This window comes from Ornithodoros turicata, unplaced genomic scaffold (genome assembly GCF_037126465.1).
Source record: "Ornithodoros turicata isolate Travis unplaced genomic scaffold, ASM3712646v1 Chromosome15, whole genome shotgun sequence".
In the NCBI taxonomy this organism is placed as follows: Eukaryota; Metazoa; Arthropoda; class Arachnida; order Ixodida; family Argasidae; genus Ornithodoros; species Ornithodoros turicata.
The window spans coordinates 2,435,140-2,449,798 of NW_026999318.1; the positions used below are offsets into that span (position 1 = coordinate 2,435,140).

The following is a 14,659-nucleotide window of genomic DNA, read 5'->3' on the forward strand; positions in this document are numbered from 1 at the left end:
CCACTGCAATCTCTTAGCCATCTATAGATAGAAAGTAAGATGATGATGTACCAGGATTTGACAATGACGGATCTATCACCATTAATTCGTGCACAGCGGAGGGCTCGACATCTGCACTTTCAGACAGAGGGACTTCTGTGTGGAGGAATCGAACGAGTTAACTGAGTGACTGACTTTTACGCTTTGCATTATAAGAGCATGTTCGCGAACGAATGCAACCATGATGGCAGTATTCTTACCAGGATGTGGTGTCGACTTGTCCACCACAACGCACTCCTGTGTAGTACGAGGCAAGAGCTCAACACTTTCAGTTGGCAGTGGGATTTCTGTGCATAGGAATGGAGCAGATTATTATTATTATTATGGCTTTCATTTTGTCAACTGAATCATAATTACGCATGGTCGACTGTCCTTGAACAGCCACGTAAATGTGACAGCTCATACAGATTTGCCGTCGTTTTCTACACCATTTGTTAGTACATTAGCTAACCTTTGTTTCCTGGTTCTTGGGTGGATGTCACAGGGAGCGCCTTCAGCAGCTTCTTGCGGGGTTTGCTTCCGCTCTTCTCTCTTCCCGGTATCGTGGGCACAGCGTCCCATTTTAGGAGCCGTCTCCCGTCAACCCTGTTGCACTCAAACTGGCTGGGTTCAAAGTGGTCCAAAAATGACAAACTAATTAACTTAGACTTTGCCGCAACGTTGCTAGCGTGATGCAGTACCACGTACCTGGCATAGTGGTGAATGTTCGGTCACTCTGAATCCCTTGCGATTGACGACACGCAACCAAGCCTGGAGACGAAGCTCGTCTTTCTTTCCGAGGGGAAATCTGTAGAGTTTATTTTCCCCGATGTTTCTGTTACTGCAATACAGTGCCGCACAGCACGGCATATCACTGATTTCGCGGCTTTCTAGGTGCAAAACACAACTTCGAACGCAACGCCAAACGAAGGCCCCAAGATGTCTGCGCGCGCTCTCGTGCGCACGGCACTTTCCAGAACACGTGACACGCCGGAGCAAATGAACGCCGCCGCCGGCTTCCTGAATGGGGGAAAAGCGTGCCGATACTGTAAGCGAAGCTTATATAGTGACTGTAGTGTGTGTGTGTGTCTTTGCATTCCATTCATTGAACATAACTCTAGAAGCATTGGTACTTTCGCAACATTTCATGATCTCAGTTGTCTCGCGACGTAAACCCCCGATTATTATCAATATTTCATGCCTCGCAACAATAAATTTTCTTCAACAGATGTCCTTTTTCTGGTAAGATGTCAGACTGGGACTAGGCCCAGCCTCGAAATCCCACAAGGTTAGGGTGCAAGGTGACTCTTTTCACCTGGGGCCTTTCCTGGGGCTGGGGTAGCTCTGAAACTGCAGGAGTTAGCAACGTAAACAACGAGATTTGGCCGAGGCAGACCACAATTAGGGACGACACAAACACTTGGAGGAGTTAGCACTCAGCGCAATAGGAATCAGCAGTAGAAAACAGAAACACAAGAAATGAACATCACCTTCCATTGTATTTATCGGCCTTCCTTTTCAATCCTATAATTTTTTAAATATATATATATATATATATATATATATATAGATACTCATTGAACGATGCGACAGCACCAGAGGACACGTGTTTCGCCGTGTTTGCGGCTCGTCGGCCCTGGGTAGCTGCGCATCGTTCGGGATTGGCAAACCAGGGGTCACTCAGCGAGCGATATACACCTGGGAGGGTGACTGAGCACTCCTCAATGCCACAGTGCAAGCCAGTGAATTACAAAGAAGGGGAAAAGCCATTAAAAAAATAAGTAAATGATGCTAGACGTGTTTGAAATTCAAACTTACAGATTAAAATGGCTTCTATGGCTGCACGTAGAGAAACAGATACTCATTGAACGATGCGACAGCACCAGAGGACACGTGTTTCGCCGTGTTTGCGGCTCGTCGGCCCTGGGTAGCTGCGCATCGTTCGGGATTGGCAAACCAGGGGTCACTCAGCGAGCGATATACACCTGGGAGGGTGACTGAGCACTCCTCAGTGCCACAGTGCAAGCCAGTGAATTACAAAGAAGGGGGAAAAGCCATTAAAAAAATAAGTAAATGATGCTAGACGTGTTTGAAATTCAAACTTACAGATTAAAATGGCTTCTATGGCTGCACGTAGAGAAACAGATACTCATTGAACGATGCGACAGCACCAGAGGACACGTGTTTCGCCGTGTTTGCGGCTCGTCGGCCCTGGGTAGCTGCGCATCGTTCGGGATTGGCAAACCAGGGGTCACTCAGCGAGCGATATACACCTGGGAGGGTGACTGAGCACTCCTCAATGCCACAGTGCAAGCCAGTGAATTACAAAGAAGGGGGAAAAGCCATTAAAAAAATAAGTAAATGATGCTAGACGTGTTTGAAATTCAAACTTACAGATTAAAATGGCTTCTATGGCTGCACGTAGAGAAACAGATACTCATTGAACGATGCGACAGCACCAGAGGACACGTGTTTCGCCGTGTTTGCGGCTCGTCGGCCCTGGGTAGCTGCGCATCGTTCGGGATTGGCAAACCAGGGGTCACTCAGCGAGCGATATACACCTGGGAGGGTGACTGAGCACTCCTCAATGCCACAGTGCAAGCCAGTGAATTACAAAGAAGGGGGAAAAGCCATTAAAAAAATAAGTAAATGATGCTAGACGTGTTTGAAATTCAAACTTACAGATTAAAATGGCTTCTATGGCTGCACGTAGAGAAACAGATACTCATTGAACGATGCGACAGCACCAGAGGTCACGTGTTTCGCCGTGTTTGCGGCTCGTCGGCCCTGGGTAGCTGCGCATCGTTCGGGATTGGCAAACCAGGGGTCACTCAGCGAGCGATATACACCTGGGAGGGTGACTGAGCACTCCTCAATGCCACAGTGCAAGCCAGTGAATTACAAAGAAGGGGGAAAAGCCATTAAAAAAATAAGTAAATGATGCTAGACTTGCACTGTGGCATTGAGGAGTGCTCAGTCACCCTCCCAGGTGTATATCGCTCGCTGAGTGACCCCTGGTTTGCCAATCCCGAACGATGCGCAGCTACCCAGGGCCGACGAGCCGCAAACACGGCGAAACACGTGTCCTCTGGTGCTGTCGCATCGTTCAATGAGTATCTGTTTCTCTACATGCAGCCATAGAAGCCATTTTAATCTGTAAGTTTGAATTTCAAACACGTCTAGCATCATTTACTTATTTTTTTAATGGCTTTTCCCCCTTCTTTGTAATTCACTGGCTTGCACTGTGGCATTGAGGAGTGCTCAGTCACCCTCCCAGGTGTATATCGCTCGCTGAGTGACCCCTGGTTTGCCAATCCCGAACGATGCGCAGCTACCCAGGGCCGACGAGCCGCAAACACGGCGAAACACGTGTCCTCTGGTGCTGTCGCATCGTTCAATGAGTATCTGTTTCTCTACGTGCAGCCATAGAAGCCATTTTAATCTGTAAGTTTGAATTTCAAACACGTCTAGCATCATTTACTTATTTTTTTAATGGCTTTTCCCCCTTCTTTGTAATTCACTGGCTTGCACTGTGGCATTGAGGAGTGCTCAGTCACCCTCCCAGGTGTATATCGCTCGCTGAGTGACCCCTGGTTTGCCAATCCCGAACGATGCGCAGCTACCCAGGGCCGACGAGCCGCAAACACGGCGAAACACGTGTCCTCTGGTGCTGTCGCATCGTTCAATGAGTATCTGTTTCTCTACGTGCAGCCATAGAAGCCATTTTAATCTGTAAGTTTGAATTTCAAACACGTCTAGCATCATTTACTTATTTTTTTAATGGCTTTTCCCCCTTCTTTATATATATATATATATATATACTCAGGACTTAGCAGTCAAGTTTGTCCGTTCAGAAACTGATCCTTTCCTGTGATACATATTTGTAATGTTCCTTTTTTTACGTATTTTTGTGGAATGTTTAACCCTGCCATAACGTATGTTTTATATCTCAGGCAAACGTATGGCTTAACCTTGAAAGGTCTTTGAAAGATCCTTCAATTTTCGTTCCAGAATTCAGTGGGAACCATGAAGTTAGAAGCTTTCAGAAAAGCATACAGTTTCTACAGGTTTGCCATTCACTTCATAGTTCCTTTAAGACATGCAAGCATTTGTCAGATTTAGAGATTGGTTTTCTATTTTATTTGTATGTGTTGACATCTGGTAGATACTGTATGTATTCTATTGCGGTTAACTTGTCATTTTTTGTCATCACTACTTAAACCGTTTAACATACTTACTAAGTGAAGTCATTTATTCTAGTCTTGCATGTAAATGAACAGAGAACCTTTTTTAGTAAGCCGTTTGAGTTTTCAGATTGGGAACAACTGGTAAAATTAGTCTTGCACCCTCATATGCTTTTCTCAATGTTTGTAGCTCATGAAGTGGCAGAAGTTACTAGTGAAGGTAGCTGTTGAAGTGGCATTGGCAAAGTCTAAAACTGTCTAAATTTGTCTAAAACTGAAATGTAGCTGGGTTGGCTGGTAGATATTGGCTTAAATCCTCAAACCTTCAGTTGGTGAGATTACTTGCGGGGACACTTTTATGCGCAGTACTCTATAGGTTGCATATCTGGTTTGCTACCAGGAGTGGGGAAACATCCCCGCATTTGTTCGAGTTTTTCCAAAGTGTGCAGTTCTGATAGATGCGTGGCTGATGCACGTTCCTGACATTTTTCTTCGTATGAGTTGCTAAAGGGTATTATCCCTGAACAAAGTCTAGTAAACATTCAAATGTTTTCCATTCCTTACTGGACGAAAATTAATCATAAGAAGAACAATTCAGCAACTTCGTGAGATGTTCCTAAAGAATGTTTCCTTGTGGTCCACAGTTGTTCTCTATCGCCTCGTCTGGAAAGTGACGATTTCAAGCATTTGCTGACTACTGTTGTTTCATGAGCATGCACATGTAATATATATATATGTATATATAATGCATGGTACATATATATATATATATATATACAGGGTGTTTCAAAAAACGTGTCATTCGGACTTCGAAAAAATGGGGCGACCGAAAAATACGGGGTAAACAGCATTTGTGTAGCAACTGAATTTGCCATCTTGCAAAAATATTTTCATTTGATTTTAATTAAAATAAATTGAATTTTTTAATTAAACTCCAAAATTTCCCAAGTCAACCCAACGTTTTTTTTTACAGAATTAGAGAACCAGTAGCGAACTTAGTCAGATCAACCAAGAAATCCGCTCAATATTGCAAATGGAACTGCCCCAAAAAAGTCCCGAAATTGAGGCTTCAAAGTTTCGGGTATTCAACGGCGAGCCAACCAGTCCCAAAGATGCGCGGAGAGGAGGACATGTTCCTGTAAACATCCTGTATATATATATATATATATACCAGTGACTAGTATCATAAATGATGGAGTCTCGAAAGATGCAGAGGTTGTAGCTTTTTGCTGTGAGATCGACTATCTGTTGTTTTTCAAAATTTGTCTTTTTCAGTCTGTTACAATGTGCAGTTTAGCATGGACTTTATCTGTTGTGCTGCCTTGGATGGACAACCATCCTAGAGTATTTTTGGAAGAGCATGCCAAGACGTTGGAGAGTCATGCATGTTTTGTGCCACTGAGACATAATGTGGAATTGAGGTAAGTTCAAATTCATGTAAGATTTCTTCAAGGTTTCTTTTTTGGGTCTCCAAAACATAAGAAATTTAAGCACGCATGTGTTTAAGGCGGACTCACGCGATCAAGCTACATTAGCTCCCGAGAAGGCGTGGCAGCACAGTCCGAAAAATTTATTTGTTTTGGTTTCCTCCTGCGCTGGGAGGAAGTGACGTACTCGGGACCTGCGTGTCTGTTCCCCGTCTCGGGGGAGCCTTCAAGAAAATGCCTCTTCTGTTCCTCTCGTTGTCTCTCCTGCCATACGATTGCAAAGACAGGTGCATGCTGGTGCACGTTTGAAAGCGCAATACATACGAGGGACACCGCTCCTTTTTTTCTTTGTGTACGCCTTCGAAAACTGTCAAATGGGTCCTCGCAAAAATCTCACGTTCGAGGAAAGCGTAGCTCTGCACAAACAAAGGGAAGTCGACTGGCAAAGAGAGTTCATTACATGTTCAGTAGTTGCAAAAAACTATCTATAGTACTATCAATAGTCCACTATCGTAAGACTATTGGTGTAGTACTATCGCCAGTGGAATATCGCAGAGCTATATACCAGTTGTCTCCGACAGTACCTGTCGCAAGGCAATCCGAAGAAAGCATTACAAAAAGCAACTACCATTAAGTTATAAATCAAAATAATTGGAAACTTGCGACAGAACTATCATAATTTAGTGCAACTAATAAGAAGTGATGAAGAAGTATGCCAACTCTCGTCCAAACAAAGTATCAGGTCAGGACCTGGTCTCTCAGTCATTCTGTAAGTTTCTGCTTTGCACTTGTGTTAGGACAGATGGCTGATGCGAGAGTAGAAAAATGAAGAAAGGTACAAAACCGACGATAGTGAAAACCAAATCTTGCAAAAAAAAAAGAAAACAAAAATTTGACATTACTATCCATAGTCTGCTACCGTAAAACTATCTGTAGTTTGTAGTGTGCCTAGCCAAGGCTAGAGAAAAAAGCCGCTGTTGGCCGTTCCTTACACCTCTCGTGCTATAGCTATACAGTCGAACCTCGTTATAGCGAAGTCTCACGGGAACCGCGAATTTGTTCGTTGTATCCGAAATTCGTACTAAAAGAATACCTCCAGAAATTGTAGGAGATTGCCACTAAGCTGCTAACAGTGCGTACACCACGTTGTGGTATGATACAGTGAGGCTACAACACAAAATGAGCACTCAAAAAAGCATATTTATTTGAAAAAATCTGTAATCACTTGTTGCCTCGTCGCGATAGCATTGCGCACGACGATGTCGCTCACCTTATCGAGACAACGAAGTCCGTTGCAAACATGTGCTTCTGACGCCGTCGGATGTTCCAAGAGGAAGTCCTTTATTGTTCGCACCATGCTAAGCGCCTCTGCACTGGTGACGTGAGAGTTTTCCGTGCCTTCGTTTTCGCTGTCACAGCAGTCGTCATCACTGATTGCGTCAGCTCCAACCTATCGTGCTTGCGCGGTGACGGCAGCGATTATGTCACTGTCTGATAGCTCAGCTGCCACCACGAGCTCGTCGTCGGCCGACACAAAATCGCACCTGCTTCACCATTTGCAGACGCTTCCACACGGTGGCTTCCACTTGGTGCCTGCCTCGTTTGTTACCGATGTCGCCTCCGTGTCAACTTCCTCCGCGATGGCCGCGAACCCTCCCTTCGCAAAGCAGTTTCGGATTGTGGTGTGCGTGACGTCGTTCCACGCCTCAATCAATCAAACAACGTCTCAATCGCATTTTCATTTCCAAAGACAACACTTTCCGTTTGCGAGATATGGCGTACCAGCCGAAAGTGCACCCACGTTGTCCACACCGTCCACAATGCCAGAAGGGGATGAATCACGTTACGCGTGGTCACGTGGGTGGAGGAGGACTAGGCGCGGAGGTGGAGATGTGGCGACGAGGAAGCTAGAGAATGCTGGCGGACCGCCAGGCCAGGACGCGATCGCTCATTGGGATCATTCGTCTCATTGGTGACACGTACGCGGCGTCTCTAATCTCCGTGGATAAGTCATTCCGCGATAAGAAATTCGGGGGCAAAAACTTCGCAATAACCGAAGATGCGTTGAAATAGAGGAGATTACTTCGTTGTAGAAAGAAAAATCCCCATAGAACCAAAGCATGGCCAACCAAGTAAAGAAAAAATTTCGTAATAAGCGAAAATTCGCTATAACCGACTTCGTTTTAACGAGGTTCGACTGTAGTTAGTTTACCAATAGTTTCACCTCACTACCATAACAGTGTCTTGTGCAGGTGACAGCAGACATCGCGACAGTTATGTTTGGTGATATAAAATGCACAGACTCACTGTGTGTCTTACCGCTGATCCTGTTTGGTGTTCTGCCCGTCACATGATTTTTACTTTAATAAATGGGAGGCTCCCAGCGAAGAAGTATCACCATGTGATGTCACAAAAGAAAACATGTATTGAACTGACCACCGCAAACTGTACACGAATTATAGGACTGATCCAGATGACATTTTGCTTGAAGGTTAAAGTTTTGCAATGACAGGTGTGGCATAAAATACAGTGAACACCTTTTTAACGAAAATACCATTACAGCAATTTTTTTGCGGTCCCACTGTAGCCCTACAGGTCCAATAATGGACATCCCTTTTAACGAAAATACCTTTACTGAGAATTTTTTCTGCTGTTCCTTGAGTTTCCATTTAAAAGAGTTTGACTATAAATGAGTGCAGCGGAGCAGAGCTTCCATGTGTAATGTTGCAGTAGGTTGCACGTAGGGTTGTCGATCCTGAGCCATATTTGCGGTCCCAGGATTTTGGAATTTTTTGCTATCGATCCCGGGATCCCAGGACGGGATTTAGGGATTGTGACGAATTCAGATGGTGCTTCCAAGTATAGCCCTGCGTGGGTCAGCATTATCTCACCCACGTCCGCCCTGTACCCTCAGGTCCAAATCCGCACCCGACACGCATCCCGCGCCTCTTTACAAATTGAGACCTGTATCCGCTCGCAGCGCACATATTTTTTCGAAAAGCTCACCCGACCTGCTGCCTGCAACGTGATGAATGTTGACGAGTAAAATGAGGGTACTCCCTGGTCTACGCCCGATGATTAGATGTGTCGATGTGAATGGCTTCTTGCACGACATTAGCGCAGGGGGCAAAAAGGTGCAAATGCGTGTTGCTTTGTGACTTGAGGCAAGATGATACGAAAAGCGACATGGATAAAGAAGGACCCACAGGCACTGTTGCACCCTAATGGTGTGAGCATTTCTTTCGCCCTTGTCAGCAACGTCTTACGGCCTCGGTGGCTCAGTCGGTAGCATGTTCGCCTTCTGATCACGAGATCACGGGTTGAAACCCGGCCGAGGACGCCAGCAATTTTGTGGCAGGGTACAAGTTGCTTAGACACGCCGTCTTCCGCGAGGGACGTTAAATACGGGGTGCCGTGTGATGAGGTTTCATCGCATGTTAAAGAACCCTCAGGTGGGCAAAAGCAATCCACAGACCGACCGCTGTGGCGTCGCTCATGATCTCAATTGTCTCACGACGTAAACACCCTATTATTTAAAAAAAATAAAAAAGCAACGTCTTACGTCATATTTCGAGCGACCGCAGTACAGACACCTAAGAAATTGAGCAACTCGGTGCGCTTTCTAATAGTTTTTTGGTAAAATGCACCGACCACACCCGACCCACTGCCCGCTCCGCTGTCAACAGTGATGCCTACACCCGACCCACTACCTGCACCACACTGAAAGCATAGACCTGCCTCCCGCAAGGACGTGCAGGTCAGCAGGCCGTGCAGGACTCTACTTCCAAATCCATTTATGTCAAGTGACTATATCGGCGTGTTGTGTGTGGTTCATGTGCGCTTTGTCTATTCTACCTTTCACTCAAGGGAAGCAGTCGAAAGTTCCCAGTGTAACCACATTGATAAATAAGTGATGGCAAAATGGTTACATCTTGTTAAATTTTTTCTTTTCTGCTATGATAATGCCACCCTATTTTTAATTTTCTGCATTTCACTGTTGCAATCGAAAGGAAGGGGAGTCCCGCTACACTTGACGTAACCGGAAATATTACTCTATAATTTCCTCAAACAGTATAACATTCCACATGAATGACGAACAGCAAGAACAGCAGCAGCAACAACAACAAATAATAATGATGGAAAGAAACGAACACTAAACGGTTTACAAGACAGTCACTAGGTGCTTACTACATTGTTATTTTTTTATTTTTTATTGTGTGCTAGCTCTGCGAAGCAACTGTGGCTATGAGCGGCGTACAGATGCGGTGTCAATCTCGAGCCATTTTTGCTGTCTCAGGATTATGAGATGTTTTGGTGTCAATCCCGGGATCCTGGGACGGGATTTCGGGATTGTGATGAGTTCAGGTGGTGCTTCGAAGTATAGTCCTGCGCGGGTCGAATTATCTAACTCGCCAATATCTCACCAAGTCCATTTAACTCCGGTGACTATATCGGCGTGTTGTGCGCAGTTGATGTGCGCTTTGTCGATTCTACCTTTTCCTGAAGGTAAGCAGTCGAAAATTTGCAGCATAACCACATCGGTAAAATAGTGACGGCAAAATTCTCCCATTTTATTCTTATTTTTTTCTACTATGACAATGCCACTCCTTTCCTATTCATGTGCACTTCACTGTTGCACGTGAAAAGAAGGCAAGTCCCGCTACCCTTGAAGTACCAGGAAATATCACTTTATAATTACCTCAAGTGGTGTGACATTCCACTTGAATGAGGAACAGCAAAAAAAGAAAAGAGAAAATGAAAAATAAAAATACAAACGATTGGAAAGATACGAAACCTAAACATTTACAACACTGTCGCTGCGTGCTTATCATATTGTACATTAATCAACACACGTCCTCAGAAAGCACGGAGCGTTGAGGGTGGCGGCTCTGAGTTCGGAGCCAACTTTTGTGCAAATATTGGCTGCCAAACTGAAGGTCCGTTCAACTTTTGCACCAGAGGAAACGACAGTCAGCAAATATCTGTACGCACGTGTAGGAAGAGGTCCTGTGGCACCTCCAGTCCTAAAAAGCGTCATTTGCTTACGAAGAGTGAGTCTGTCCCTGATGGCCTACAGGTGTTGGATTTTTTTTGTCATAATTGCTCTCACGAAATCCCAGGATTTTTTGGAAGAAGGGATGTCAAAAATTGGCCGGGATCCCCGGATTTCGGGATTCGGGATATCCCGATTCACAACCACAACAGCAGGAAGGAGTGGGGGACAGGGGAATTAGTATGCGTCCTGGGCTGACTTCAGGGGGATCTGTACCGACATTCGTCTGGAAAGTCCTCGGAAAACCCAGGGAAAACTTCAAACAGCACAGCCGGCGGTAGGATTCGAACCCACCACCTCCCATTCTTCAACACGACCTTGGTTACCACCAATGAGCGGACGCCGCTTACCACATTGTACAATGATTAAAGGGACTAAGAAATTTCCCGAACCCCCATATCTTTTTTTTGCTGGAAACTGTTCTTCCTGCCGAGAGTCGATAAACCCATGGCTAAAGTTCGCTACATGGAGAACTTCGTTATATAGATCGCCAAAGAAATGTCGCTTACCGCTTGTGGAAATGACTTTATTTTTTCGCAAAAAAGTCTGTGAGCTTTTTTTGAACACTGCAGAACGTCGGCACAATGCTCCTTTCATAAGTTGACAGAGCCTCCAGTGCTGCCTCTTGATTGTCTTTGCACCCCGCGTACTGACGTAGCACATCTATAGCGTCTAGCACTTCGCGCGCCGTCGGCACGGACAGCACTTCCTTGGTGTTTCTGCCACCGTTGTCGCTCCCGTCATCTGCCGTACCACGCAGGCCTGGGACGATGTCTTCATCCCGCAACTCTTCTGTACACACCTCGGACGAATCTGCGGTCAGGAAGTCGTGTAGCTCGATGTCTAGGGGTACGCCGCCGCCTTCTCTCAGTGCCTGCCACTGGTGCACAAGGGCAGGCGCGGCGTCTTCGCATTCTTCCAACTCGTCGGAGCCCCTATTTTCTTCACTGAATCTGTGGTAGAATCCAGCCTTGCGGAAGGAATTGACGACTACCTCGCGTTTCACGCTCTGCCACGCTACTGCGAGCATCTCAAGGGCCTGGATCGCATTCACTTTCGTTTCCCTTTCACGGCGAATGTCCAACAGGAGTTTATCGAGGACTCGCGCAAGGTATCCGCACTTCATACTGTTTATTATTCCTTGGTCCAAGGGCTGGATAAGGGAAGTGCAGTTCGGGGGAAGGAAACGGATATCCACGTGCGTGAGACTCACGTCCTCGATGCGCGGAGCAGTTGTCAAGCAACAGACAGACATACTTGCCTTTCTTAGCCATGTCTCGGTTGAAGTCCGTCACCCACTCCCGAAAAATCGTTGAGACATCCATGCTTTACTGTTGGAAGTATACTTCACCGGGATTCTTTTTCCTTTGAAGCAGTGCGGGTTTTTGCTTTTCCCTATAACCAGAGGAGCACGCTTGTCTGTTCCGTCCATGTTCACACAGAGCAAAACAGAAAAGCGTTGCTTGCTGTGTTTTCCGCCTTCGCAACGCTCCCCCTTGAGCATGAGGGTACGCTTTGGTAGCATTTGGTAAAACAATGCTGCTTCATCAGCGTTGTAGACGTGCTCCGGGGCGTATTTTCCTAGGATAGTAGTCAGGTGCTCTTCGAGCCACGATGCGGCCCCGAGGCGTCAGCGGACGCAGCCTCACCACACAAAACCCTTGACACTATCGCGTGCCTCCTCTTGAACTTTTCCAGCCAACCGCTGCTAGCCTTAAAGTTATCGGAGCCGAGCATGTTCGCAAAATTTATAGCTTGATGCTGCACAATGGCTCCTGTAAGTGGAACCCCTTTCGCCAACATCTCCATAAACCACGCGAAGGTTGCCTTGTCTACGTCTTCATACGTTGCAAGCTTCAGTCTCTTCCGTGAACTGCTGGTTCCCGAAGCAACAGCCGCAAAGTTGCCGTCCTTGGATTTCAAAATCGTAGACAACAAATTCGCTGGAATGCCATACCTGACAGCGACATCCTTCTTCCTTTTCCCGTTGGCCACAGCGTTGATGATTTCCACCTTCGCATCCATTGAAAGCGTCTTCCGCTTGCGCACGTTGCTAGCGTCTCCGGGAGCTATCTCACGATGTGGAGTAAGTCACACCAGAAGAAAGAATGCACATGGGGGAGATGGGAGAGCGGGGACGGGGAAGCAGGACAGAGTGCAGCGCCCTTTCCTCCTCTGCCTTTCGCCTTGGATGATAAGAGGCGTCGTATCCGCTGTACAAAGGCGCACTCTTGTTCTTTATTCTCCGCGCGGGAGGTTTCGTAACATGGAGAGCTTGGGTCAAGTACCTTCGTTATACAGGTCACCCGAATACACTGCACCGTATGGAAGCTAAACGCGGGCTTCAAGAAACTTCGCTACATGGAGAAATTCACTGCACTTCGTTACATCGAGGTTTAACTGTATGCCAAAAATTTTTCCGGGCGAGATCGCTCCACTCTGTGAGAAGCGCGCATTTGAAGTGTCTGTTTCGCATTCCTCCTCTCCCGCGCGCATTGTCCTGCACATTGTCCTGGGCTCTCTTTTTGGCTCCCGTTACGTCACCGGTGTTGCGTAAGGCCAAGTAATGCTCACCCGTTCGTGGCGTTGGTGCCTACTGGTCGTACCTACAAGGTCACAAGGTCTCTGGTCGCGTCTGAGAACTGAAGTTTCTCCTCATTTGTTGAAAGCGTTCGGATAACATATGATAATGACCAGCTTTTTGTGTGTGAATCGTGTGCTACACTTGCGCTGGCAGGTATGGCATGTGAGCTGTACTTTTTCAATCAGTGAAATCGTCTTCTGCTCGGCGGCTGTTCACAATAAGGAACCCAGGCACCCATCTCTGTGGCTATGAGATTTTTGTTGACTCGTTACGTGGGCCTCTAGCGATTCACCGTAACGTTGTATTGGTTGTATCGTCGTCACCAGTGGAAACTGTCTGGTGGTTGCTTGGCGTTGCAGTTATATCTACATGTTGGCAATGTGACAACAAGTGCGTTGTGAAGTGAGACTGTGATATTTGGAAGGCGTCCCCCTTTGTTGCTCAATTTGTTTGCACAAATTGTTGTAAAAGACCGGGTGGCCTAATGTTTTGTTTTACTTTGTTTCAACCCGTGTTCTTCGTCATCATTACTATTATTATTCAGAGCAGCTTCGCCTCTTCAAGTGATTCTGATTTACTCTGCATTGCTTGGTCTACAGACGGGACCGGCTGGTTGTATTTCCTTTCTTTCCTAAGGACCTGTTGTTTGCCTAAGAATATGTTTCACGCAAGAATTTATGTTTTATGAGGTATTCAATGTCAAGCTTGTCGTAAATCTGAACATTTAGCATTAACACCAGCATGCCTACAGAAACTCAACTTCAGCGTATTCTGTAAGAGTATTCTGCACATTGTATATATTTCTAATAACTGTTTGCTTAAGACATTTATTGTTCAACCAGGTTTCCAATACTGTGCAATACATCCAAAACCCTGAGACTGAGGGACACAATCCAACGACACCAGTTCGCCTGCGTCACTGTCACCTTATATTATTCTCTTACATAAGTCTGAAGTCATGAGTTCAGGTAACTGAAGAATCAAGAAGCCCCAGTAGTCACGTAGCATGCCCTATGTTTTGCAATTACAAAAACGACAAGTAATTGGTACTATTTCAAATAAACTGCTTTTTAGTCTTCTGGCGGAAATCTGCTTTCTTCGTGAAATAACTCTTCCATTTGCCACCTGGACAGAGAGTCCTCAGCTGTACGGGCTCCACCGAGGGTGTGGGCACACTTGTATGTTTGTCAAGGATGAGCGCACTAGGCTCAAACAGCTGAAATGTCGACATTTAGCTCAAATAATACAATAACTAACATATATAAGACCTAACATCTACATATACACATTATATGCTACACATGCATAATTTTTATTCATATGCAAACATTGGATGTATTCTTTTATACACTGTCACACAGCTCATCTAACAACCGTATTGGCACTAGTGTTA

The 14,659-nt window shown here is 45.8% G+C and overlaps 1 protein-coding gene across 1 annotated transcript in view; it reads left to right on the forward strand.

Annotated features, from left to right (window-relative positions):
* Positions 1-14,327, forward strand: part of LOC135372422 (uncharacterized) — a 48,589-nt gene extending 34,262 nt beyond the window's left edge. The window contains exons 3-5 of the mRNA XM_064606037.1: positions 4,030-4,085; positions 5,478-5,623; positions 14,109-14,327. Coding sequence (XP_064462107.1) covers positions 4,030-4,085; positions 5,478-5,623; positions 14,109-14,214 — 308 coding nt within the window. The 3' untranslated portion in view covers positions 14,215-14,327. The remainder of the gene's footprint in view (positions 1-4,029; positions 4,086-5,477; positions 5,624-14,108) is intronic.
* The last annotated feature ends 332 nt before the right edge of the window (positions 14,328-14,659 follow it).